The sequence below is a fragment of the Rattus rattus genome, chromosome 3, assembly GCF_011064425.1.
Source record: "Rattus rattus isolate New Zealand chromosome 3, Rrattus_CSIRO_v1, whole genome shotgun sequence".
In the NCBI taxonomy this organism is placed as follows: domain Eukaryota; kingdom Metazoa; phylum Chordata; class Mammalia; order Rodentia; family Muridae; genus Rattus; species Rattus rattus.
In genome coordinates, this window is record NC_046156.1 from 50,627,834 (window position 1) to 50,655,262 (window position 27,429).

At 49.0% G+C, this 27,429-nt stretch overlaps 1 protein-coding gene across 1 annotated transcript; it reads left to right on the plus strand.

The window, feature by feature from the left end:
- Window positions 1-228: 228 nt before the first annotated feature.
- On the plus strand, window positions 229-19,773 carry Strip1 (striatin interacting protein 1). Its single transcript, XM_032897513.1, has 21 exons — window positions 229-525; window positions 4,026-4,095; window positions 4,804-4,878; window positions 5,170-5,304; window positions 5,388-5,508; window positions 6,386-6,454; window positions 7,439-7,545; window positions 7,656-7,783; window positions 10,146-10,328; window positions 10,678-10,895; window positions 11,939-12,004; window positions 12,110-12,173; window positions 13,025-13,096; window positions 13,583-13,657; window positions 13,841-13,938; window positions 15,198-15,324; window positions 15,516-15,616; window positions 16,312-16,378; window positions 16,837-16,941; window positions 17,463-17,667; window positions 18,849-19,773. Exons 1-21 carry the CDS (start codon window positions 253-255, stop codon window positions 19,094-19,096), a joined length of 2,607 nt encoding a protein of 868 aa, XP_032753404.1. The 5' UTR covers window positions 229-252; the 3' UTR covers window positions 19,097-19,773.
- The last annotated feature ends 7,656 nt before the right edge of the window (window positions 19,774-27,429 follow it).

Here is a 27,429-nt window from a genome sequence, read left to right on the forward strand (position 1 = left end):
CCATGAGTAAGGGATTCCTTTCTCTACTGATGTCTCCCTAATTTCCCCTTTCATCCTGCCTCACCTTGAACAGGGAGGGCCATTAAGTCTCACAGATAAAAAGACATCTAAAGGGGTTCCTGTGAGCCCAACCGCACGCCTCTGGCTTAGCTCCACAGAAAGGAGGGGAGGAGAAACTAAATGACAAAGAAGGGAAAGACCTCGGGAGGTGATTGGCAGCTGCGGCTTTCAACACACGCAGCCACACTGAATATGGCGATTGGGGAAATTTCCTGGAGGAAATCACGCGAGAGTTGCTTGACGGAGGCCATCCGCGAATTGAGCCGGGGGTGTGGAGCAGCCAAGATGGAGCCGGCAGCCGCCGGTCCCGGCCCTCTGATTGTGAACAACAAGCAGCCCCAGCCGCCACCTCCGCCGCCGCCAGCTACGGCACAGCCTCCTCCTGGGGCGCCGAGGGCCGCCGGAGGCCTCCTGCCGGGGGGCAAAGCCCGCGAGTTCAACCGCAACCAACGCAAAGACTCGGAGGTCAGAGCTACAGGGGGGCGAGGCTGGCATCGGGCGGGTGGCAGAGGGGGTCCCGGGGCGGCATCCGAGGCCAGCCGGACTTCCGGGTGGCTTGACAGGGGGCTTACGAGCTGTCACTTGACTGAGAACCGTGCACTTTTCGAGGCTGGCAGCCGCCACGGCCCCGGGGAGGAAAGCCGGGAGTCCTGTCACAAACTCTGCTGCGGCCCGGGGAGAAGATCCTGAAGCCGGGGACGGCGGGTCTGCCCTCGGGGGCGTGGCCTGAGGCACAGCCCCCCTGGGATGCAAAGTCGGTGGTCTGCAGGATTGTTAGCCCCTCATCGTTTCCGGCCTCTAATCTTAGGAGGGTGGTGGGCGACGCCGGGGACCCAGGAGAGTTTAGCCGGCGCTTAGGACAGAGCAGCTTCTCTCTCTGTGCTGCTCGGCCCCAGGTTATGAGAGGAGCCGAGAGAGCACTGGCTTCCCTTCCGAATTTTAGTCAATGCAGGATCAAACCGCGGCCAGACGTTGCAAAGTATATTTAGTCTGCCCAGTGAGCCCAGTGCTGAGCTGTTAAGGATTAGAAGTATACAAAGGGCGCAGGATTCTCCTTCTTGCTAGTGAGCTGTGATTCCCTTTGCCCGCGCAGTCTGGAGCTATTCACCTCGCCCCAAGTTAAAATTCCTCCCACTGCTTCCGTTTGCAGAATTCATGAATGAACACACACCCCGTCGTCGTCGCAGCATTTCAGGGCTTCTTAATCAGCACATTCATTCCCAGAGCGCTTACTACGCAATCTCCTCCACCTGAGACAATTTCCAGTGTGATGAGCAGCCAGGCACTTACTGAGAGGGAATTCCTCAAATTCAAATTTGATGCTCCAGCTCGTACCAGAGACTAAAGATACTGTCTTTAATCCTCTGAAATCAGTTCCTTTCAAGCATTTTGTTGTTGTTGCAGGCTCAACTTCTGATAAAACATGTCACAAATGAACAGAGTAGAGAGGATGAGCTTACAGTGGCCTTTTTGAAAAAGATGAACCTTTTAGGAATCTTTTATTGTGGAATGGTGGGTGATCAGTGGTTACTTTCAGTGATCTCTCAAATATGGAGGAGTATCAAAGTTAAGTTTCTGAGACCTTTAATGGCCAGACTTGTTCAATTTTTTTAAAGAGGACCCTGAGAATTGAGCTACACCCTCAACTTTTTTTTTTTTTTAAGATTTATTTTATGTACACTGTCGCTGACCTCAGACACACCAGAAGAGGGCATCGGAGCCCATTACAGATGGTTGTGAGCCACCATGTGGTTGCTGAGAATTAAACTCGGGACCTCTGGGAGAGCAGTCAGTGCTCTTAACCTCTGAGCCATCTCTCCTGCCACCCAACTTTCTTTTTTAAATGTTTGAGTGGGCTGGAGAGATAGTTTAGTGGTTTAAAGCACTTGCTGCTCTCTCAGAGGATCCCACCAGCCATGTTGGGCGGCTCACAATTCCAGCTCGTAAGGATTCAGTACCCCACTTCTGACCTCCATGGGCACTTGTACACACACATGCACGACACGCAGATAGACAAATACATTTTTTAAAAAGTGTTTTAGGGATGGCAAGATGGCTCAGCAGGTAAAAAAATTTTAAATTTTCCTATTGGTTTTTTTGTTTGTTTGTTTGTTTGTTTTTTGTTTTAGACAGGATTTCTCTGTGTAGTTTTGGTTATCCTAGAACTCTGCTCTATGGATGGGGCTGGCCTCAAACTCACAGAGCAGCTCCATTTGCCTCTGCCTCTTGAGTGCTAGGATTAAAGGTGTGGCCAACCTTATTATTCTGTGTGCAAGGTAGGCAAACACTGTACTGCTGAGGTACAACCCTAGCTTCTATTATATATTTTAATTTCTTTCTGCCCTCTAATCTCACTGGATTCGACATCTGGAAGGCTCATCAAATCGATCTGCCTCCTTGCATAGGAGGTGCTGATGCTGCCCACTTCCGCTGGTGACAGCTGAAGTCAGTAGTTTGGGAATCTGGTCAGTGTCTAGAGGACAAGGAGGCTGACATTGGAGGAGAGCCCAGTATGTGCTACATAAACTTTATTAATCCTCAAAAGTAGCCAAGGCAGCTAAGCATGTTCCAGTCACAACACGCATCCAGTCTCAACGTGCAAGAAGCTGAGGAAGGAGGATCAGAGTTCAAGGCCAGCCTGGGCTGCATAGTAAAACCTTGTCTTTACCTAAATACATTGGGAGGGACTAAGAAATGGTAATGGATTTGTCGGTGAATAACATCATATTACATTGTGTAATGGGTATGAAACTGTCACAGAAAAGAAAGAAAGAAAGAGAAAGAAAGAAAGAAAGATAGATCGATCTTGGGGTTGGGGATTTAGCTCAGTGGTAGAGCGCTTGTCTAGGAAGCGCAAGGCCCTGGGTTTGGTCCCCAGCTCCGAAAAAAAGAAAAAAAAGAAAAAAAAGAAAGAAAGATCTTAAAGTTCCAAGCAGATTTTTGTCATTCCTGTTCTGTAAATGAAACTCAACCTCAACCTCAGTAATGTGTGCATCTGTTGATTTTACTTGTGCTTTAGTGGTACTAAACCCAGGACCCTACGTATGTTAGGGAATCATTTGACCACTGAGCTATATCTCTAGCCTATGTTCAGGTGTCCATTAGTATCCATGAATAAGGAGTACAGTTAGCATTTGTGGTGTATTATGTCATTTTGTGAGGGGTCATTATCTATTCTAAGGTTTTCCCCTGACTCCACCCTCCATCTACTCACCCCACCCATATGCTGAGGATTAAGCCCGGGGTCTAGTGCATACGAGGCAAGGTACCCTACACTGGACTGTGCCCGGGTCCTCCAAGTACATTTTAGTCAGGACTGGGCTTATCCTTTGGATCTTGATGCTCCTTTTGTCCCAGTGCAAGACTCCCAAAATGGCGTGTTCTCAGGAATCACCTATCCCTAACAGATTCTCATCGCATTCTCTCCTGTGTGTGGGAAGGAGGCCAATCTGTTCCATTTCTGCTTTCTCTGTCAGTTCTCACTGAAAGTTGAGATGGGGCAGGGTGGGTGAGCGTTTCAATGCTCATTTTATCCTTAGCTGTTTATAGTCCACAGTTCAGAAAGAAGTGAAACTCCTAGATATGCAGTACTATATGGAGTGGTCATTTACTGCACAACATAGAAAGAAGTTTAGTGTTTATTGTCGAGCAGGTATGTAATGGATATTAGTGAAACAGTTTCTGTTTCGAGGAGCTTGCTGTCTCACGGAAATAAGATGGAAAAAAAAAAAAGAAATCCAGTGAATAACTAATGCAGAGTGGGTGCTTTGAAGGTGAAATACAGTGTGCTGGACAGGGTGAAAGGGGACTTCTGTTAGTCTAGGAGACAAAATATTGTGATAGGACATCAAAAAAGAAAAAAAAAAGTCGAGTCATTGATGTCACACAGTGCAGCCTCTGAAGTGTGTGTGTTTGCCCTTAAACACTCAGGAGGATCTTTACGTGACATTCTTTCCATTCACCAGGGCTATTCTGAGTCTCCAGACCTGGAGTTTGAGTATGCCGACACAGACAAGTGGGCTGCAGAGCTCGCAGGTAAAGACGAACAGGCCTTTGTGGTATTTGACAGGAGTTTTGACTGGGTTCCTAAGAAAATTAAGACTGGCTGTTTTCCTAGTTATTCCTATAAATAACTAGGAAAGTTATCTGAAGCATAAATTAGTTATTTAACTTGGACCATGTATCTGGAAATTTGGGATTGTCCTGTATTTCCATGAAGAATGTGGTTTGGAGTCATCTGAATTGGTTAGTGCCCAGTCCCATGTAAGGCAGTTAGTGGTACTCATGATGCAGCAACTGGACAGTAATCTCTCACACACGAGCGAGCCACAGGAATGCTAGCAACTGAGCTTGAATCTTGGCACATCTGTGGCTACTAATTGTTGTTGATGGAGAATGTGAGGTCAGCATGAGCTGCTTCTCCAGCCTTCATAATCCTTATTCAGGATGTGAACTAAAGACACCATTCAGGATGATGGTCAGCCTCTGATACAGCACAGTCTGATGTACGTCTTACAGGAAATGCCCAGGCTTATGTTCCACTGACAGTGCCGTGGCCGGTGTTACCTCTTCTAGCACATCAGAACACCAAGGCCTTCCCCACTCAGTAGTTAGAAAGAGTGGTCTGAGAATCACTGTGACTCAGGCAGGAATAGAGTTGGGGCTGGAAAGCAAAGCCTAAACTCTCTGCTGCATGTGAGACCTGATGTGGAGCGTGGTGATAGGATTCTTTGCTCTTGACAGAGCTTTACAGCTATACAGAAGGACCAGAATTCCTGATGAATCGAAAATGCTTTGAGGAGGACTTCCGGATCCATGGTAAGATCATTTCCCTCACCTCTTGGTTCCCTGTTCCATCAGGACAGCACAGGACTTCTCTTCATTGTCTAACTGATCTAAGCCATCTGGGAACATGAAAAATTGTTGTGCTACTCGTTAACATGTAGAGTGGGCCTTCTAGGCATTGTGATGGGGATTCCAGTTTATAGAACAGCAGTGTGACCTTATCCCTTATGAAGGAGTAACTTGTCCTTCTGGTCCTGTGACTGTCCTGACATTCCATTGTGAGGAATTGTGTGGGCTCAATTATAAGTGTCCCCTGCCCCGCAGTGACAGACAAGAAGTGGACTGAGCTGGATACCAACCAGCACCGTACCCATGCCATGAGGCTTCTGGATGGCTTGGAAGTCACTGCCCGAGAGAAGAGACTCAAGGTGGCCCGAGCAATTCTCTATGTTGCCCAAGGTGAGGATGGCCCCTTGGCACCTGTCAGGGATAGCGCCTACTTGTGTGTGGAGGGCTCGGTAAGCTCTGCCCTGTGTTTACAGGAACCTTTGGAGAGTGCAGCTCCGAGGCAGAAGTGCAGTTCTGGATGCGCTACAACATCTTTCTGCTCCTGGAGGTGGGCACGTTCAATGCCTTGGTGGAGCTTCTGAACATGGAAATAGAGTGAGCACTTCTACTGAGGGGCTTACGTGGGGAAGGGAGCGGTGGGAGGTGGGCCCGGGCTTATAGAACTAACATTCGAGACACGTAAGGGCTGTTTGGAATATACAGGGTTGAATAATGGAGAGCCTACTTAATGGTTCCTTGGGAAATAGTATGGGGAGGAGGGGGAGGGATGGAGGGAGGGGGAGGAGAGAAGGGTGAGAGGTTCCCATGCTGACAGAAAGTACTGAGGGGTTCCTATGCTGGCTCCACCCACTCTGTAATGCTGGACCATTGTTACCTGGGCAAATCCTGCCCAGGCCCAAACACCCCCAAAGGAGACTTCTCGTCTTGAACTGTGGGCCCCTCTGCATATTCCCTTCAGCAGGACACCAAGGCCAGCTCTGACCTGTGGGCAGCAAAGCGTTTACCTCTGGCCCTCTGTCTCACGGGCAGGTCAGCTACTGCTCATTTAAGGATAACAGCCATTGTAAATACGGAAGATTGCTACAAGTCAGAGGCCAGCCTGGTCTAAATAGTGAATTTTAGGGTAGTCAGAGCTATTTAGTGAGACCATATCCAAAACCAAACAACAAAATTAAATGAAAATAATACAGTAGTGAGTGAAAGCACACACCGAGTACTGCGTCTTCGGGTGGTGCTCAGCACTGTTTCCGGGATTACATTTCCACTTTGCCCAGTACATGTAACAGGTAAATGTTAAAGCCAGGGTTCACATTTTGAGACTTGACAGTCTGGTCCAGGGCTTGAGTTCTTAACCAGCGTGGTGTGTTAAGGTGTCGTGTAGAGCCTAAACACACACAGCGTCATGTTGCCTGATGGGACAGTGCTGTCAAGGGTGTCACTTACCTCGAGCTGATCCAGATCTCTCCTGCAGTAACAGTGCCGCATGCAGCAGTGCAGTGAGGAAGCCTGCCATCTCCCTGGCTGACAGCACAGACCTGAGGTGAGATGAGCTACAAGCCTGGTTGGCACCCTGAGCCGGAAAGTGAGCCCAGAGTGAGGCTGAGCATGTCTTAGCTGTGCGTGTATCGCTTTGCATACATTAGTCAGCTCGAGAGTCATTAGGCCTTGACGAGGTCTTGGGTGGGTGGGGGGCAGCCTGGAAAATCCAAAGGAAATCTAGGATTGAGCCTCTTAGCAGATCTGCTCAGAAGCTGGCTGTAGAGTACCTTCTATGTGGACAAAACCAGGACCGTGCTCTTGGGCTCCCAGCACCCACTGCACACAGTGTTATCCCCACCCACACTGGGCTATCCTGACAGTGCCTCATGGCTGCACAGGAGGAACAAACGCTAAACAATGGGGTCATCTTTCCATATCTTAGGGTTGAATCTGTTTTTGGAGTTTGAACTGTGGTTCTCCTCACTGTAGTCAGGGTCTCTGCATTTCACCTCCTGTTTTCTACTCCATCTGGTCAGCTCTGCCCTCCTTTCTGTAATCCTGCCCTGCTTTGACCTTAGTAGCTTACTCTTAAGTAATGTTGTTTTGTTTTTCTTTCCCTGAGGCTTACGGCAATGAGTTCTTTAGGCCATTCTTGTTCATATTTGTCAGCTGTGAGTAAGCTCCTTTTAGACACTGAGAGAATAGAATGAGTTATAGTCTGGGAAGAAAGATTCAAATACTCCTCTGCTCTTCAGGGTCTCGGGTGTGATTTCTTTTCTCGGGTGTCTCTGTATTACAGCTATCCCTACCCCATGCACAGATGTTTACATCTAAGTCAGGGAGTTAGAAAGCCCAAGGGCTCCTCCCTCACATTCTTCTTTGTTTGAGACTGTCTTCATACATGACCTAGGCTAGCTTTGAGCTCACTATGTAGCCCAGGCTGACCTGAAACTCGAGACCCTCCTGCCTCAGCTTTCTAAGACCTGGTGTAACAGGCATGCCCTTGGTCCCCGTCTTACTCTCACGAGCTGGTTCTTGTGCTCAGGGTCCTGCTGAACATCATGTACCTGATCGTGGAGACTGTTCACCAGGATTGCGATGGTGACAAGGCCGAGTGGAGAGCGATGCGACAGACCTTCAGAGCTGAGCTGGGTAGGACGCTGGGGATCCTCCCTTAAGGCCTTGCTTGGGAGCTGAGTCTGGAGGGCTTCGGGTGGGTCCTGTTGCTGCTTGGGGTCCTAATACCTTTGAGTCACTTCCAGGTTCCCCTCTGTACAACAACGAGCCATTCGCCATCATGCTATTTGGGATGGTGACCAAGTTTTGCAGTGGCCATGCCCCCCACTTCCCCATGAAGAAAGTTCTCTTGCTGCTCTGGAAGACTGTATTGGTGAGCACCCTCTTGGGGGCACTCGGATGCTAGGACACTGGGCGGGAAAGAGACTTCTTTATACAGTTGGCCTCTGTACCTGTAGATTCACATCCCTGAGTTATAGTCTGAGGTTGTAGAATGAGGTTTGCATTGGTCTTGACTGTAAGGACCTTGTTATTATTCCCTAACTATTATACCAATAATTCATGTACCACTAGGTATTAGAAATAATCTAGGGATGAATCACGCTTGCAGAAGGTTGTGCATAGGTTAAACACAAGTACCATTCCATCAAATGAGGGATGTGCTATCTACCGTGGGAGAGAGGAGAGGGGAAATGCCCAGAGCCAGTCTCCCGTGAGTGATAATGAATGAATGTCTACATTTCTTTCGAGTACTGAATATGGAGCTACTTGGTTTTAGAAATGTTTAGTGGCGCTTCAGACTGAACCCAGGACCTTGCTGTGCGTGCTAGGTAATCAGACTTCACTGAGCTATAGCGCTGGAGCGCTTTGTTTTGTTTTATTTATTTTATTTTATATGTACTAGTGTTTTCTGTGTGAAGATGCCAGATCCCGTGGAGTTACACATAGGTGTGAGCTGCTATGTGGTTGCTGGGAATTGAACTCAGGTCCTCTGGAAGAGCAGCCAGTTGCTGAGCCATCTCTCCAGCCCACCCACTGGCACTCTTTTTGACTTTTTATTTGTATATGTATATTTGGTATATGTGTGGTATATGCACACACTTGTGTATTCATGTGTGGTATATGCACACACTTGTGTATTTATGTGTGTGGCATATACACACACTTGTATATTTATGTGTGGTATATGCACACTTGTATAGCTACATACACCCTTGTGCAGAGACCAGAGGCGACATCACTTTCCTGCTCTATCCAGCTCTCTCATTCTTGGTTGTATTCCCATGGGACAGGGTCTCTAATGGAACCTGGTTCTAGGCTGGTATCCGGCAAGCAGTGCTGCCCCCAGAAGTGTTACTGTTTCCACCACCTCTGTTGGGGTTACAATCTCACGTGCAGCTGTCTGGCTTTTTACATGAACACTGGGGATTCAAACTCATATCCTCATTCATCTTTTGCAAACAAGTGCTATTACCCATCGAGCCATTCTCAGTTGTTTACTTTTTATTTTGACAGAAGGTCTGGCCTTACACTTGAAGTATTCCTGCCTCAGCCTTGTCAGTATCTGCTGCCTGACTCAGTTTAAAAAAAAAAAAATTCCAGAAAAGAGATGAAAAAGAAATATAGGACATGGCGGTCCACACCTTGAGTCTCAGCACTCAGGAGGCCGAGGCAGGCGGATCGCTGAGTCTGCGGCCAGCAAAGGCTACAAACAACTTGGGGGTTGGTGCAGGCCTTCAGGTGACACTAGATTGGCTCCCTAGCTTTTCTTAAAGCTGTTTTCTCAGTCATACAAGAACTTTACCCTCAGACATGATGCCTCTTTGGAGACCACTCCCAAACCTGTATTTGTAAAGTGGTTTGGGGCAATGAAAATCCACTGGGCAGATGACTTCTGTATTGTGAGCCTAACCTTGAACATCCGAACTCTCTCTCCAACCCACAAAGATGTCTTTTAAAGGAAGCAAGAGTGAGCCTCTAGGTGGTATGTTTCCGAGGATGTGTTGTAAAATGGACTCTGTTTCCACCCGGGGAAAGGATGGATGCTGGGTGGACTGGCCGTCACACTTAGGATGGGGACATTGTCAGAAACCAAGCCCTGGGCAAGCATGGAGCCCTCTCTCCAGGATGCTCTGCGGCCAGAGCTTAGTGAGTTTAAGACCTCGTAATGTGTGTATAAGCTTTATCTTGACCAGACCTGCTGGTTCCTCAGGAAGCCCCACTCAGGCTGAGAAGAAGGCTGAGTTACTTGGGGTCAGTGGCACTGAGCAGCCAGAGCCTGGGCTTCTGTGAGGGCTTTGGACAGCTTTCTATTTTGTTTTAATTTATCATTTCATCTGAGCTGTGCACAGTGTGTTTCAGTCATTGGAAGATTGACATGTGTGGTTTTGAAGCATTGGTTGTTTGGTCAGTTGGTTTAAAAACATGGTCTCTATGTAGCCTCAGCTAGCATGCTCAACCTGCTTCTTTTTAAAATTAGAGACTGTATCACCCCTACAGAGCTGTGTGTACCATGCTCCAGCTTCCGTCAGCCAGTGTTTCTTTCCTTTCTCCTTTTTCTCTTGTCCCTTATAGAGAGCGTTGGACTCTCCTCGAAGGCCTTAGTTTTTATGCAAGTGGCTGTGCTGTGTGGGTCTCTCCAAAGGCCTGGGTTCTCATGATGTCATCTGTGCTTTTAGCATAATGATGTCAAAGGGGACTTGGCAGCCTAAGCTCTGCAACCCCATTTTACACAGTGCACGCTGGGCGGCTTTGAGGAGCTGCAGAGCATGAAGGCTGAGAAGCGCACTCTCCTGGGCCTTCCCCCCCTGCCTGAGGACAGCATCAAGGTGATCCGGAACATGAGGGCTGCCTCCCCACCAGCCTCTGCCTCGGACCTGATTGAGCAGCAGCAGAAGCGGGGCCGACGAGAGCACAAGGTGAGGCAACCCAGGGCCCCAGGCCTCCCGAGAGATCTGAGTCCATACTCAGGGATGGGGTGGTGTGCATGATCCCTGGGGCCGGTGGGTTATTAGGAGTCAGCTCTGCTCAAGCTGCCCAGGAGGAGTGCCTCCACAGCAGGGATACTGTCTCCAGCCTCAGGTCCAGTGTGCAGTGGGTACTTACAACATGGTCGCAACTTGTCACTTCATTCTAGCCCTAACTCCTTCACCATATTCTCCGCTGTTCTCAGTCTCCATCTGGGACACATGAATCCCATTTGAATCTGTCCCTCGGCCACCATCTCGTTGGTTGGCTGCTTTTCTCAGCTCTCCCCTGTGCTTTCAGGCTCTGATAAAGCAGGACAATCTAGATGCCTTCAATGAGCGGGATCCCTATAAGGCTGACGACTCTCGGGAGGAGGAAGAGGAGAATGATGACGACAACAGCCTGGAGGGGGAGGCTTTTCCCCTGGAGCGAGATGAGGTGATGCCTCCCCCACTACAGCACCCTCCGACTGACAGACTCACCTGCCCAAAAGGGCTCCCTTGGGCTCCCAAGGTTAGGTGAGTCTCAGAGTTCTAGAATGTTCTTGAACTGAAAGCCCTGATATCCTCAGGCCAGTGCTGGCCTGGGGTCCTCTGCAAGGCTAAGATGATCTTATATTACTCTGTGCTGTCCTGGGCACTTCTGTGAGGGTGGCCTTGCTGATGTCACACAGAATAACCCTTGTGTGGTTCCTGTGTCAGTAATTTGAACTGGTTAAACTTGATAGTGAAGAAAGACAAGGGAAAAAAAATGAGTATTTAGGCAACCCTATCGCAATTAATCTTGGAGTTGTATGTGACTTTTTATATTAAAATGATAGATGAAGAGTTTTAAAAAGATCCCATGTTCTAAACAATATATTTGGGTGAGTTAATAGGTGAGAAGGTAGCTGGAAATGTTAAAATGGTGTATCTTAGGGGGGCATGGTAACACATGCCTTTAGTCCTAGCACTCAGGAGGCAGAGGCAGGTGGGTCTCTGAATTCGAGGCCAGCGTGGTCTACAAAGCAAGTTCAGGACAGCCAGGGCTACACAGAGAAACCCTATCTTGAAAACAAACAAACAAAAAAAGTGAATACTTGATAGGCAGCAGCTTAATGAAGAGACGTGTGTATGAACCGATATAAAAGAGGCTTGTCCTCGGCTTTCTGTGTTGTGTGAGAAGAATGGGTCATCTCCAAAGCCAAGGGGGTTCTGTTGAGACAAGAAAATGACCTGTTTAAAGTTAGTAGCCTGTATCTCTTACACTTTTTGGTGTTTAAAAGTGTTAAATGTTACTATTACTTGAATAAGCTGTGTTTTAAGTTTTACACATCTCCCTAATTTGAGTCAGCTGGCCATGCATATTATAGAAATATAAACATACTGTAAATTTATGAACCCAACAAAATTACGTAAGAAACAAAGTAGCCAGAATTCAAATTTCCCCCCTTACTGTAAGATACCTTTACCTGTCTGAGAGTAAGCATCTAGAGAAGCTTTGTCTATTAGAACAGAGGCCTGTGACTGGTACACCTTGAAACAGTGCTTGATAAAATCTGCCCCTCTTTCTTGCTTGGTAGAGAGAAAGACATTGAGATGTTCCTTGAATCCAGCCGCAGCAAGTTCATAGGCTACACTCTGGGAAGGTGAGTGTGACCTGAGGTCCTTTGGAAGTCCACTGGCCTGGCCTTGGGGCAGCGGACTGGTGAGTGGCTGTCTGGGCTCAGCATAAGGCCTTCTTTATTCTCCAGTGACACCGACACAGTGGTGGGACTGCCAAGGCCAATCCACGAAAGCATCAAGACACTGAAACAAGTAAGTGGTGCTAAGGGAACCTTTGGCTTTGTTTGGTCCCAGGAGAATAAAGTGAGCCTGGGCCAAGGGAGAAGCCTTTCAGGGCTATTGTCTGCCAGCAAGAGCCTGGGGAGCGTCTCTTCATGAGTATGCATCGTCTATAGATGTGTACACATCAGTCTTTAGAGTGCACGGAGCCCACGAGTAGCCTTCCCTTTCCCTTAGCCAAGTTCTAAGACAATTGAGGGGCATTGGCAAGTGGATACGATGCCGTCAGCTTCGGTGTTCATAGAATAGCTGGAGAGCAAGGCTTAAGAGCACCATGGTGGTGTGCTACTAGCGTCTAGAAACCGTGCAGGCTCAGTTACCTAGTCCCAGACAGAGCTGGAGGGCAGGCAGGACCCAGGCACTTAGCACACAGGCAGGTAGAGTCTCAGACCATCTTGTTTTTCTCTCATGCTCGCCTCTGAGGAAGCTGAGGGAACTGTGGGTGTAAGGATTAGCAGGGAGAAGACACCAAGGGTCAGGAGAGTATCTCCAATGTGTCTGAGCTGTAATATTTTTAAGTCCAGTTTTGAAATTGGTAGTCCTAGGTGGTCTGCAGCTAGGCTTCTGAGTATACAGTTAATTTTGCCTCTGATGTCTTCTCCTGTCATTTTTGCCTCTGGAAGCCCTTTCCACTTTGCTTTGCTTTTTGCTAACTACTATGGGTTTTTCACACAGGTTGTCAGAAGTAGTTTTAAGTTAGGAATCTTGTTGTGACTTAGCCCTCTTTCAGAAGACCAAAATAGAATCTTGGGTCTTTGCCAGGTGAGGGGGGAGTCTGGCCAGAGTTTTTCTCTCAGCCCCTTCTTTCCTGCCTTTCTCCTTAGCACAAATATACATCGATTGCAGAGGTCCAGGCACAGATGGAGGAGGAATACCTTCGCTCTCCTCTCTCAGGGGTGAGTTAAGAGGCACAAAGTCCCCAACTGCTCTTCTCTGAACTGGGCCTGGCCCACAAGGCTGCTCCGGGAGTCAGCCTCTCCTTGAAGAGATTCCCATCCATGTCTTTCTCTCAGTCTGTGAATGGCACCTTGAGCATGAAACTTGATCTCTCTGAGCTTTGTTTCCTACCTGTAAAAGACCAGTGTTAGACTAGTGCCTTCTCTCTTCGTTATCTAGTGTCTGTTGAGATAACATCTATCTGTAGCCCAGAAGGCCTCAAACACCTTTGTCAGCCTTTTTGGTGCTGGGTTACAGGTGTTTGCTAACATGCACAACTGTGGTGCCTTACGCAGTATTAACCTATTCCAAGTGACATTCTTGGGATGTTTTAGAGCCTCCTGTCAGTGTCACCAGTGCCTTCACTTTGATGCTTAGAGACTCTATTTTAGCCAGCTAGTAAACGGGCTCAGGACTGTATCCTGAGCATAGGTTTTGTTTTAAAGGGAGAAGAGGAAGTTGAACAAGTTCCTGCAGAAACCCTCTATCAAGGCTTGCTCCCCAGCCTGCCTCAGTATATGGTGAGTGCTCTGTGTCTAAGACCTCTCTCAGTAAGCACCCGTGGTGAGACCGTGAAAGAGCACGGCTGCTCTCCTTCACCCTACAAGGCTCCTGCCGCCTGAGGACCCTCAGGAGTCCCACTTCTCAGGGCTTCATTATGGTCCTAGGCTCTGATTCTCATCTGGGTGGTCTGTTTTTCCCAGATTGCTCTCCTGAAGATCCTGTTGGCTGCAGCTCCCACATCAAAAGCCAAAACAGACTCCATCAACATCTTGGCAGATGTCCTGCCTGAGGAGATGCCGTGAGTATCAGTGCTGTGATGGAGGGTGGAGGGGTGGGCCAGAAGTTTTCAGGTGGGCTTCTTTGCTTGGCCCCGCTTTGCTGCAGGTGAAGTTTAGGGTATTTCTAGTTCAGACAAAGGTGTTGATTGGACAGATTTCACTAGGTAGGGAGATGGCTTGGCCTGAATCCCAACACAGACTGTCACTGAGAGAACTTGAAGTGAATTAGGAATGCCAGTTTTCCTTCGTAAAATAGACGGGCAGTAGGCTTTCTCAGAGCCCTTCTTCTAGAGCCGTGTGGTTGGCATATCCTGCATGGGACGGGTAGCTCCTGGTCAGTTTGCCAGCTACCACTGAGCCTGTACCTGTGTGGAGTTCTCCTACTGGCCGGTCAACTGGCAGGCAGAACTCTGGCAAATGACTCAGAGGAGAGAGTGAAACTCTTAGCTCTTCTTCCTCTCTGGCTGACAGGTCTTTTCCTGCAAGAGAACAGCCTGAGGTCATGTTCTGCATTGAGAAAAGACCCAGGCCCACACCTGACCTGCTTGCTTGCCAGGGCTGCCTTGTTCTGAGCTGACCCGCAGGTCTGGTGGTGGTGGTGGCCAGGTGAGCAAGAGACAGAGATTGGCTCATACCAGAATGGGGTTCACAGAACAGTAGGCCATCTTGATAATCCTAAGAAATATGATCAAATATTGCATTTCTTCTGAAGATTTGCAATGAGAAGTCCTGAATTAAGAAACATATAATTCGGGGTGGGGGATTTAGCTCAGTGGTAGAGCACTTGCTTATGAAGCGCAAGGCCCTGGGTTCGGTCCCCAGCTCCGAAAAAAAAAAAAAAAAAAAAAAAAAAAGAAACATAATTCAGTGCTCCCTAAATGTGTCTAACTTCAACATCCCCCACCACGCCACTGTAGAGTGAAATTTCCCACCTACTGGCATTCCACAGAACATACTTTGGGGACTCAGGTTAACAGAGTGGCCAAAGCTTAGGGAGAGTTTGGAAAAGAAGTTCAGTTTTAGAGGAGAAGCAGAGAGAAGACTGAGTGTGCATTGGAGGGAGAAGGAGGAGAAGCAGAGAGAGGACTAATCGTGCATTGGAGGGAGCTAGAAGTTGTTCCCAGTTGGGTCTCTTGGGAGCCAGAACCCTCAGGCTGACCTCTGAGAAGTGTGAGGATTGTGGGCCTTTTCCAGAGGGCTCTGGAGTCTGTCTCCTCCATGGACACCTCAGAAGGACGTGCTGTGTGCTGGTGACTCACCCAGGCGCTTGTGTTTCTAGCACCACAGTGTTGCAGAGCATGAAGCTGGGGGTGGATGTGAACCGCCACAAAGAGGTCATCGTTAAGGCCATTTCTGCTGTGCTGCTGCTGCTGCTCAAGCACTTCAAGTTGAACCACATCTACCAGGTACCTGTAGGGTCTGTCTGCCTTCCTGTGGGCTGGGCAGGGCCTAAGCTCCCCTATCCCCTAAGTGTAGGCTTCACTTCTGAGCTTGAACTTTGTGTGAGCATTCTAACATGAGGCCCTCCAGCCAAGGCCTTTTATGTGTAGAGAAAAGAGAACAAGAGGTATGCTTGATTTTTTTCTGTTGGTTTCAGTTTGAGTACATGGCCCAGCACCTGGTATTTGCCAACTGCATCCCTTTGATTCTGAAGTTCTTCAATCAAAACATCATGTCCTACATCACTGCCAAGAACAGGTAATAAGGACCAGAGACCAGAAAGGGTGGTGTAGCCAGGTGGCAGTACTTCCCGCTGTCTCCACTGAGACTTCTCAGCAGGCTTTTTCATTAAGCTTCTATGGGTTAACATTTTGCCAGGCCTGGGGAGACAAAATGAATGACAGTGTGTCAGTTATGGGATTAGCTACTCTGGTGACTTTGTGTTTGACCAGGAGGCTCTCATCCTAGGTTCTAGAATTGTCACTTCTATCCTCCTCCCTTTCCCCTCCAGTTCTTCATACGGAACTTGGCCTTGTGCACTATAAATCCTTGTCTGATGATTCTTCTATACATCCACCTCGTGCCCACTGTTCCTCATAGCACCTGATTGTCAGTGTGAGGCATCACATGGGAACTGTCCAGATAGCCGTGGCCTCTAAGAGGGCTTGGCATAAATCACTTGCCTTGAGCCCCACCTCCCAGATTCATGGTAAGGGAAAAGCTGCAATAGATTCTCCACGTCCCCTTACAGTTACTGATTACATTACAAACTCAGTCACAGAGAGACTGTACGTACTGTCTTGCAGCAGTTTATTTCTTCATCTTATAGCCAGGGAGATCAGGTTAGAGCAGGCGAGGTGGATTGTTACTTCTGCTTCAACTCAATCACGGCTGCTCTGGCAGACCCAGCCTTTGCTCACACCTGAGCACCTGGGTCTTTTTGCATTCTGTAGCATTTCTGTCTTGGATTACCCTCACTGCGTGGTGAATGAGCTTCCAGAGCTAACTGCAGAGAGTCTGGTGAGTGGCTTAGATCTGGCTATCCCTTTGGTATGAGCATTACCTCCCCCAACACAAAGGTGTCTTCCAGAAGAGGTCACCTTTGGCTTTTAAAGTACCAGAAATGTCATAGAGTCAGGGAGAGGGATGTTGTGGAGCAGAACGATTGGGGATTGGGTATATGGTTATCGGGGCATGTTCTGCAGGGGCCGCTGACCTAGAACTTGCCCGCTCAAGCTGTCTACACCTTCCCACTGAAGTCTGGGGCCCTGCTGCCTAGTTTTGGAGCTCATGTTTCCTGCAGGAAGAGTCTTGAATCCTGGATGCTCTGTCAACTTGTGGGTGGAGTTCCCCTTTGGCTGTTAGATGGGCATTCTAGAATCATTGAAATCAGTCAGGCCTTTTGGACATTGCACTGAGCAGCCAGGGAACAGCCTGCAGCCGTGACAGCTGTGTTTGTGTCTGGTCTTTCCCTGTAGGAAGCTGGTGACAACAACCAGTTTTGCTGGAGGAATCTCTTTTCTTGCATCAATCTGCTTCGGATCTTGAACAAGCTAACGAAGTGGAAACACTCAAGGACCATGGTGAGTGGGTAAGCAGCCAGCCTGGGACGTGCTATGTCCCCTCCACCTGGGACAGGGTTCTCAGGTGCGGCTTGCCTGGCAGCATCGTCCTCACTCAGGTCTGCAGATTTCTGGTTTTTTGATGAGTACAACCAGAAGCTGGAAGAGACTCCCAGTCATGACCTCAAACAAACCTCCTGGATGGAGACACTTTGTCCTCCTCATCCTGGGTGGGAAATGATAGCCAGGAGTCAGGAGCCCCCTGTTAAGTTCCACCTGGGTTGCCCATGGAACAAGGAAGGTCCATGAGTTCTCAGAAACCAGATTACAGAGTGGCCCGTAACTAGGGTGACCAACCTTTGTGGTTTGCCTATAGCTCTGCTAGTTGTAGTGCTTAAAGCTCCAGATGCCAGCAGACTAGTGAGTTCAAGAGAAACTGCATGGCTTGTCATCCTGTTTGCTACCCCAGAAGTGCTAAGGGACCATGCAGTGGCACTCACACTTACTGCTTTCTCACCATGGCTGCCACCATGGCCACCCAGATGCTGGTGGTGTTCAAGTCGGCGCCCATCCTGAAGCGGGCCCTGAAGGTGAAGCAGGCCATGATGCAGCTCTATGTGCTGAAGCTGCTCAAGGTGCAGACCAAGTATTTGGGGCGACAGTGGCGCAAGAGCAACATGAAGACGATGTCTGCCATCTACCAGAAGGTGCGGCACCGGCTGAACGACGACTGGGCGTACGGCAATGGTGAGGCCACCTGCGACGTGGGCGGGAGAGGGTAGGGCAGGGGACGCCTTGGTCTCCTTGCCTGTGGTACCTTCATTTTCTCTGCCCTTAGGCACTGAGCAGTGCCTGTATCTAGTTTTTGTTACTATGGGCAAGACTTTGGGAAGCTGCTGAGAATCTGCGTTCATCCGTTTCTCTGTCCCTCCACTCTAAATTCCGTCTTTTCTAGAATTTGCCGTAAGATTCTGCCCACTCCTCATCTCTGCAGCAGCCTCCTGGCCTACTACCTCCTGGCCTACTACCTCCTGGCTGCCTGAGTGCAGTAGATCCTCACTGGCTCTGCTCTAGCTTCTCCCCCACTGTCAGCCTCAGATTTGGCTCCTGTAATCTTTTCAACATACGCATCCTGTGCTGTTGCCTCCTGAGTAAAATTCCTGATTAGCTTTCTAATTCCCTTAGGAATGAAATCAAACGTTAAGACAGGGACGGGTGCTCACTCACTCACTCGCCTAGTCCCGTAGTCTGTGGCTTTCTTTTCTGTCACACCCAAGCCTCTGTCACACCCAAGACTCCAGACTGAGTATGACCCTCAGTACCTGCTGAGCATTGCTCCCAGGAGCGCTGCAGATCCCAGCAGCCACAGATAGCCATGCTCTCCAGTGTCCCGCTGAGCCTGCAGACAGACTGCACAGGGGCAGGGGAAACCATCCTTAGTCCCTGAGCGTTAGCAGTGTTCTTCCTGCTTCTGGGCCTCTGTAGACTGCTGGCTGTCTACAGCGTCTTCTCCCAGTCTGCTGTTGTCTGCGTGGGTGTTGCTGTGTTACATCTCTCTGTAACTCTATACCTGGCATCTGGGCTCAAGGTGGTGCATGACGTTTGTCATGGAGGTGAGAGGATGAGCAGATGAGGGAGTGTCAGGGTTATATGTCTATCCTCTGGAGCCAAGGGGAGGCTGTGCTTAATAAAGAGTTTGGTTCCCCCCTCCCGGGGGGTGGGGTGGGCAGAAGGCTTTCCCATCTGTCTGCAATTTTGGGGGAACAAGTTTCTTTTTCAGCATTATGGATTGTCTCCTTAGATTTGACCATACTTCTGGGAAAGAATTTCTATTCAGCTTTCTGAGGGTTTGGGAGTGATCCTTTTGGTTAAAATCATGAGGAGCTATATAGGGCTGAATCCTAACTGGGTTTCCCTGCTTTTCTCAGATCTCGATGCCCGGCCATGGGACTTCCAAGCAGAGGAGTGTGCTCTCCGTGCCAACATTGAACGCTTCAATGCCCGGCGCTATGACAGGACCCACAGCAACCCTGACTTCTTGCCAGTGGACAATTGCCTGCAGAGCGTCTTGGGCCAGCGGGTAGATCTTCCTGAGGACTTCCAGATGAACTATGACCTATGGCTAGAAAGGGAGGTCTTCTCTAAGCCCATTTCCTGGGAAGAGCTGCTGCAGTGAGGAGGGATGAAAAAGACTGTGATCTGTCTCATACCTGAGGGACTGTCCTTGCCATTGCTGCAGTGCTCCTGTTGCCCTCCAGGTGGCAGCACAACTCCATTGAGTCCTCCAGAGCCAGTCCTGGGCCCGTGAGTGAACCCAGGTTAGCCTCTGGTTGATTCCCAGCATCCTACTCAGGAGCAGTCATCTCCAAGCTGGGATCTACTCTTCCTCCACTTCCCCAGTTTCTACCCTCCTCCCTTGGATTGATTGCGTGAAACTCATTTCACAAGTAGCCCCAGGCTGGGAAAAGCTGAGAAGGGCCTTGTGTCCCTTCTCATCAGCAGCTGTGTTTGAGACCATGCTGACTCCTGAGCTGCTTTGGCACGTCAGTTGGTCAAGAAGGAGGGGTGGCATGTGGGCCAGGAACAGAGTCAGCACCTTGGTTGTGCTCTGGGGGTATCTCGTGTCATTCCGGCATCCTGCTGAGTTTTGTCCAGAAGTGATAGATACCACAGCCTCTGCACCCTGGTTTTGGATGTGGTCAAAAGTGGAGTGAGGCTTCCTGAAGCCAGAGGTGCTGGTTTCTTCTTGATTGTCACGGCCTGTAAATATACAAAACTGTGTGATCTCATGTCATGGTGGGGTTTTTAATGTGTTTGTGTATTCTGTTTACATTAAAAGAAAGCAAAACTGTCCCTGTCGCCTTGTCTGTAGATGCAGGTTCTGGGGACTGGGGATGTAGCACAGGTGATCGAGTGCTTGCTTAGCAGGTAAGAAGTCCTGGGTTCCATCCGCACGCAGCACCACATAGGACAGGCATAGCAGTGCACACTTGTAATCTCAGCACTTGAGAGGGGGAAGCAGGCGAATCAGAAGTTCTAGGTCAGCCTTGGCTATGTAGTTCAAGTTCAGTCTAGGCTATGTAATGTTCTCTCATAGAAATGTCTGAAAATTGTCAGTTTTCAAAAGTATCTCTCCCTCCGCCCAGCTAAGTGCTTGCCTGTCTTCCTGTCTTCCTGCCTTTCCTACTAGTGTACAGGGAAGGAGGACGTGGTACTTTGGTCATCTGCCCATGTCAGTCTGGATTACTTTAGGGTTCTGGGTTTGCTGGGGATCAGTGTTCCTGACTCCTGGGCTTGCTATAGTTTCAGTAGAAACTTGAGATTTCTCAGGATGACATTCCTTAGCTGCCCTCAGACAAGCCAGTTAGAGCTAGGTTTAAGTGAAGTCACTTGGTTGGGTCTTCACTGGGACAGAGGTGTTTGGGACAAAGAGGAGAGTTAGTTGTGTGTATCAGAGGAATCTGTTTCATGTGGGAGAGCAATGGAGAGAGCAGGTGTCCTATGGCTCAGGGAGAAACGGGAACAGGACCGTTTAAGTCCTAGAACCTCACTTGGCTCAGATATCAGCCTCAGCCTCTTTTTCTTCAGACTTAACCCCCTCGTGATTTTAGTGACAGGACTGCTCTTTCTCATAATTCCTAGACGCTCCCTGTAGGCAACATGTATGAGGTCTTAAGTCTCTAAGGGGAGAGCCTTGACTGATAGAGGAAATGTTCCAGGGCAAGTCTGTTTGGTTGGTATTTAGATACAGTGCCTGCTGGGTCTGCGACCTGCTGAGCCCCAGGATGTGCTTTAATGTGGTGGCATAGTTAATAATAGCCAGGTGGAAGGGTCAGAACATGAAAGTCACAAAGCCTTATGGGCTGGAAAGTCCCTATGACTAGCTCTTTTCCCCCAAAGCAACTTGCATAGGACAATGGAGTCTCACCGTTCTTGTTTGCATGGTGGGTCTGCTGTTTGCGTGCTAGAACAAGGAAGTATAGATGTGGAAATACCTGAGAAACGTGGGTTTCACGTTCTTACTCCAACATGCATCTAGCTCTCTGAAATCGCTTAGCCTGGTGCTCCTCTTTGCAGACATCCCCAGACTCTCTTCTTCCTTGAAGAAGAGAACAAAAACCATAAACCATAAGGCAATGAGCAGGGCGGATGAATCCCTTCATCTTCAGATTCAGGTACCGGCCCCAAGAAAGAGCACAGCAGCTTCTCTGACCGGCATGTTACCGTCATGTTGCCTTTAAAACCCAGGTCCTTGTGTGTAAACATCTTGGAGACACCTAATTTCAGGCTATTTCATCTGGGTAATGAGAGGAACATGAAGACACTCTGAAAATGGTTGAGTTACACAGAAGGGTCCAGTTCTCCTTAATGTACCAAGGGATGGATTACTGTGTGATGGTGGACCATGCCAGGAAACTTAGTAAGGGCACCCAGGTGCCCGCCTGAGGCAGTAGGCAGCTCCCTGCTCCCCCTAGATTCCTGCCCAGAACACGTGCCACGCTTCCACACAGGACACTGAAGTTTTGGGCTGTGGCACCATAGGTCATGTGGCCCAGAACAAAGTTCTCCGTGTTAATGAGGTATCTAAAGGCCCTGGGGGTTTAGTTAATAAGCTTCCCTTCCCAGATTTCTTCCTGCAAAAGGTATTTAATCTCTGGTCCACCCTTAGGAGCTGGTACACATCTGTTTTCCAGGATGAACAGTCAGTAAACAGTGTGGATAAACATGGACTGTCTCATCGAGAACTGCAATGGCGAGCATGAACAATGCCTTCGACTACCAAGCCACTGCCCGAGTCTCCCACAGAGGGCCTCTCTGTGTTCCCAGACAACCATGGCTAAGCTAAGAACTTTCACTGATGTGCTAAGGCTGAGTTCCCCATTCCCATGGGCCCCGGAATAGTCCTCAGCCCAAGGGCCCTCAACTCCCTTCAGACTCCTCTGTGCGACACCCCAGCAGTGCCTGGATGCCCAGAAGTCATGGAACCCCAGCTTCAGCCTCCCACATCCTAGGCTGCATTTCCCTCCCCCAGAGTGGTGCTTCTTAAAGCCCAGCACCTAGTGCTCCCACTTCTCGCCTCCCTAGTGTTGCTTCCATACTAACCTACATTACCCCTGGGCTAGTATCATCTCAGAAGATCCACAGGGACCCGACACTATAAGGTGTCTGTTAGTCGAATTCTCTCCATAGTGGTTAGCAATAAACAACTTGTGTCACAATAGCCCCGTGTGATGGTTCCTCTTCACTATCAGTTTGACTGGATTTAGAAATCACCTGAAAAAGACACTTCAGTATGTGTGTCTGTGGGGACATTTCCAGAGAGGTTTAATGGAGGAAGGAAGGCTTACCCTAGATGTGGGTGGCCCCACTGCATAGGCTGAATAAAGGAAAAAGTGAGAAAGTGTATTGAGCACTGGCATTCATCTGTTTTCTGTGAACAGACAGAATGTGACCAGCCACCCCACACTCCTTTCCAGGATGAACAGTCAGTAAACAGTGTGGATAAACATGGACTGTCTCATCGAGAACTGCAATGGCGAGCATGAACAATGCCTCCTCCACGATGGCTGTATCCCCTATAACTAGGAGCCAAACAAGCCCTTCTTTAAGTTGCCTTTGCCAGATATGTTGCCATAGCAACAAGAGAAGGAGCGACTGTACCATGAAAAGTAAATGCCACCATGGACCCCATTTTGCAGATGTGCAAACTGGCACAGAAAGGGTAAAGAACTTGCCCAAGGGCATAAGAAATAAGGGATAGGGAAAGAACCCAGATGCCCTTCAACAGAGGAATGGATACAGAAAATGTAGTACATCTACACAATGGAATATTACTCAGCTATGAAAAACAATGACTTTATGAAATTCATAGACAAATGGATGGATCTGGAAAATATCATCCTGAGTGAGGTAACCCAATCACAGAAGAACACACATGGTATACACTCATTGATAAGTGGCTATTAGCCCAAATGCTTGAATTACCCTAGATGCCTAGAACAAATGAAACTCAAGACGGATGATCAAAATGCAAATGCTTCACTCCTTCTTTAGAAGGGGAACAAGAATACCCTTGGCAGGGAATAGGGAGGCAAAGATTAAAACAGAGGCAGAAGAAACACCCATTCAGAGCCTGCCCCACATGTGGCCCATACATATACAGCCACCCAATTAGACAAGATGGATGAAGCAAAGAAGTGCAGGCCAACAGGAGCCGGATGTAGATCTCTCCTGAGAGATACAGCAAGAATACAGCAAATACATAGGCGAATGCCAGCAGCAAACCACTGAACTGAGAACAGGACCCCCGTTGAAGGAATCAGAGAAAGGACTGAAAGAGCTTGAAGGGGTTCAAGACCCCATATGAACAACAATGCCAACCAACCAGAGCTTCCAGGGACTAAGCCACTACCCAAAGACTATACATGGACTGACCCTGGGCTCCAACCTCATAGGTAGCAATGAATAACCTAGTAAGAGCACCAGTGGAAGGGGAAACCCTTGGTCCTGCCAAGACTGAACCCTGAGTGAACATAATTGTTGGGGGGAGGGCGGTAATGGAGGGAGGATGGGGAGGGGAACACCCATAAAGAAGGGGAGGGGGAAGGGCTAGGGGGATGTTTGCCCGGAAACCGGGAAAGGGAATAACATTCGAAATGTAAATAAGAAATACTCAAGTTAATTAAAAAAAAGAAAGAAAGAAAGAAAAGAAAAGAAATAAGGGATAGAGCCAGGATTCAAACGCAGTCTCCGCGGTAAACATGTGCTTCCTGCCCCCAACTTCTTAACCATTGTCATCCCTGGGCACTCAGGGCCACTGCTCAGTTATTCATTTGTAAGCCATACTAGCTTGGTATTGGCTCTGACATGGTCCCTAGTGCAGAAGATTCATGGCAAATGTCCCTTGCTTTAGGCCCTAACTGGGCCACCCAGGCTTAGCCTTGTCTTAGCTATTGGCTAACCCTGAGTGTACCCTCAAAGGAACTTGGATTATTGCGGTGGGGTTTGTGTGTGTGTGTGTGTGTGTGTGTGTGTGTGTGTGTTTTGGTTTTGTTTTGTTTGACACATTAGTGGTTGCATCCAGGGCTTTATACACACTAGGCGAGCGCTCTGCCGCTGGGATACAGCCTAAGCACTCTTTACTTTTTATTTTGAGGCAAGGTCTCAGTAAACCTACCCAGACTGGCCTTGAACTAGCTTGTAACTCAGCAAGACCTTGATAATGTAATCCTCCTGCTTCGGCCTTCCAAATAACTGATCTTACAGGTCTGTGCCATTTAGTCCAGCTTTGAGCCTCAGTGCCTTTCCTTGTCTCAGAGGACTCCCGTGTTAGCTACCTTTGCTGTACATGTTCAGTTTATCTCTTGGGATACTGTTTTCCTGCCTGTTGTGTAATAAACTGATTAGCGTTACAGTAGCTGCTATCTTCATTCAACACTTGGCACAGTCAGCCTTAGGCTGCTGCTCTCAAGAGAGGTTCACTCCCTCGGAAGTCAGACAACCTTGACTCTTGTTCTGCCTTCTGAGACAGGGTCTCACCATGTAGATGATCTCACTGTGTCGTCCTGGTGGCCTGGAGCTAACATCATAGCTCGACTATGCCTCTCAAGTGCTGGATGCAAACTGTGTGGTACCACACCCAGGTAGCCCTGACATTAATCTGAGCCTTTACCTTTACTCACTGGCTTATCTGTAATGTCTGCCTTAATGACAGACAACCCTGTGGCAAAAGCTGAATAAGGTATCCGAGTATTAGAGTCTCAGACCTGACTGACAAGGGACAACTATAAATGGGTAATCATTAGCATTGCTGATGCCCTTCTAATTCTAACCTGTGAATTTGCATACACTTCCTGTGTCTCCTAGAACAAAAATCCTCTAAGGTCAGAACCTCCTGTTCTGGGCCAGGTGCTGTGCTAGGTGGCTTGAAGGTCCAGGCGAAGAGGGTGTCACAGTCTACCACTTCCATCCACAGGGCCCACCATGGACCCCAGAGTTCCAGTCTACACCTTCCTCTTGAACAAGAGACTGGGCTGGGGGATCCTCCAGTCATGGAGTGGGAAGGGAACCAAGGAAGCTGGGGTGAAGGTAAGGTATATGCTTCCTCTGTTGGGTCAGGGAAATGTCTACTCAAGTCCTTCCTCCTCTGGGCTCTGCTTCTGCCTGCGGCTGCAGAGGGTCTGCACGTTGGGTTGTAATTCAGGTTGATGCGTTGCTGGCTGGGGAAGGTGGGGAAGGAGGACTAAATGCCTGTGATGGGAAACAGTCTCTACCGCTGACTGAGGTAGAAGCCTGGACTAATAGGTCACCCTGGCCAGGGCCCTGTAATTCTTCTGTGGAGTCAACATGCATGCCACAACTGAGATTTAAATATAGAATCTAAGACGTTCCTACCTCTGTCTCTTTAGCATGCCCTGCTGGTGTATAGCACCACAACCAGCATAAGGCTTGAATCTGTGGGCGACTCTCATAGGACCTAGAAGGGCCTCAGCAAAGACACTGTGTGCAACTTCCCTGAAGTTGGAAGGCCAGGTGGAGCCCAGCCCAGGAGTGAGCAGAACCCCAGCCTGACCTTGGTAAAACTACAGGATCTAGCTGGGGGTCTAGGATAACCTCTACAGTGAACTTGGAGGGGGGGTATCTGGAGACCTGGGGGCCGTGTCTTAAAGGCACGGGGGTGGGGGGGCATGGCTAATGGGAAGCAGGTGAGGGGCTGTCTGTGCCCCAGCCAGGGGACAGGCTGGCTGGGATGACCCAGTCAGTGGGAGGATCTGTCAGCTCACAGATAATCCCATGAGACAGGCTCCGGGGTGCCCATTCGTATTCATTATGTGTGAAGTGGGCGGTTGTAAAGCTAGCTTTCTCTTCATTTAGTTGTCACTGGACGGAAAAATATGAGCTGTGGGCAGATGCACCTGGATGGGAGCCAGCAGCCAGCGTCCAGTCTCCTTGTGCCCTCGCCACAGTCCCTTTTCGGCTGATGCCCATGGCCTTTGTGGAATCTACCACTCTTGCTGGCTTGATCTTGGACCCAATGTTATTTTCATCTTTCTGCTCCCATCCTTATTTCAGACCCCTTTGCTTGGGCTTCACAGAGTCTCTCCTTCCATCTTTCTATCTTTTAAACTAGGAGATAAGAAACTGTGTTTCTGGGCATTGCTGTCTCTGGCATAGCACAATGCCCACCCAGCTCAGAGGAAGACTTTACCACATTTCTATAATAAACCAACCTCTTTCAGCATCTGTGGCCAGTACCATCCCACAGGCTGGAGTCCAAGACTGAAAAGAAGGAAAGCAGGCTGGGCGGCAGAATGTGTCTGCCTTCCTGACTGTGAGTGAACCCCGTGTGACCAGCCGCCTCGTGGTCTGCTGCTACCATGTGTCCACTAGCACGGTGAACTGTGCCTTCAGAAACCGTGCCACGAGCCACAATAGATCCTTCCTTCCTTAAGTTGCTTTCTGCTGTGTGTTCTGTCACCAACAAGAGAACCAATACAAGTAGTCCTCTGGCTTTTGTAGGACATAGGGGTAACATTTCCCTGCCCATTCCGTGGGTGAAGAAATGTCTAAGGAACTGGTATACGCCCTGGAATTAGAGATAGGGACTTGAGCCCCAATCCCCTTACAGACCAGCAGGTAAATGTCTAGGTGGCTCATCAGCGGGCGTTCTAGACAGTAATCTCTTTCTACCAGGGTCAGGATAGAGAAGAAAGAAGTCACCAGTGGCTTTCTCTTCACCAGTTTGGGAAAAGAAGAAAGAAGGAAGGTACTAGCTTCTACGGGGATCCATGACCACCTCACAGTGACTGTCTTGGCCAGGAAATTTGATGGAGGACGTAGTCCCTGCTTGGGAACCTTGCATCTTTTCGTGCTTAAGCTTCTCTGTGCCTGAAGGATGAGGCATGGGGTGGGGGATGGCTGGGCTGAGCTGACAGGAATTCTTCCGAGCAATGTGGTTGTGTTTACTGGGAGGGTGGGAGGGCCAGGCCTGGTTTTTTCCTGCCTTCCAGGCTCCAGAGATAAGGCAGAAAGTGGGGATGAGGGAGAGAATGGGTAATACTCTAAAACCACAAGAAAGAGTTCTGGCTTTCGTCTCTGCCCCACAGCTCAGACATGCTCTCTGGGGCATCTGGGAGAAGGCAGCTGTCCCGCCCCCAGCACTTGGGGGCCCAGCCCACAGGCACCCAAAACCTCCATATGATCCCTGTACCTTCATTCTCTACGTGGTCAATTCAACCACAAGCTCACTCTTATTGCCACCCCTAAATTTCCCTGCCAAAGAAGCCCCACCCTAGAGGCTCTCAGGACCTGCCAAGGCCAAGGAGCTCATGCAGGTGACAGAGCCAGGCACAGCATACTTTGGCCTTGAGGGTTCTGCGCTGACTCTACACCTTTTATTATAGGCTCCTGGATTCTCGCTGTCCCCACAGCAGATCCTGGCCTAACCTTGGTCCTATATACAGCTCAACCCTAAAGCAACTGAGGATCACACCCTGGGGATAGACAGCC

What these genes read in the sequence shown, in the direction of transcription:
- Strip1 (XM_032897513.1), top strand. Translation starts at nt 253, where the DNA reads ATGGCGATTGGGGAAATTTCCTGGAGGAAATCACGCGAGAGTTGCTTG. An exon ending in CTTCTGAACATGGAAATAGA is followed by an intron (nt 5,509 to 6,385) that starts GTGAGCACTTCT and finishes TCTCTCCTGCAG; the next exon opens with TAACAGTGCCGCATGCAGCA. An exon ending in TGCTCTGGAAGACTGTATTG is followed by an intron (nt 7,784 to 10,145) that starts GTGAGCACCCTC and finishes CATTTTACACAG; the next exon opens with TGCACGCTGGGCGGCTTTGA.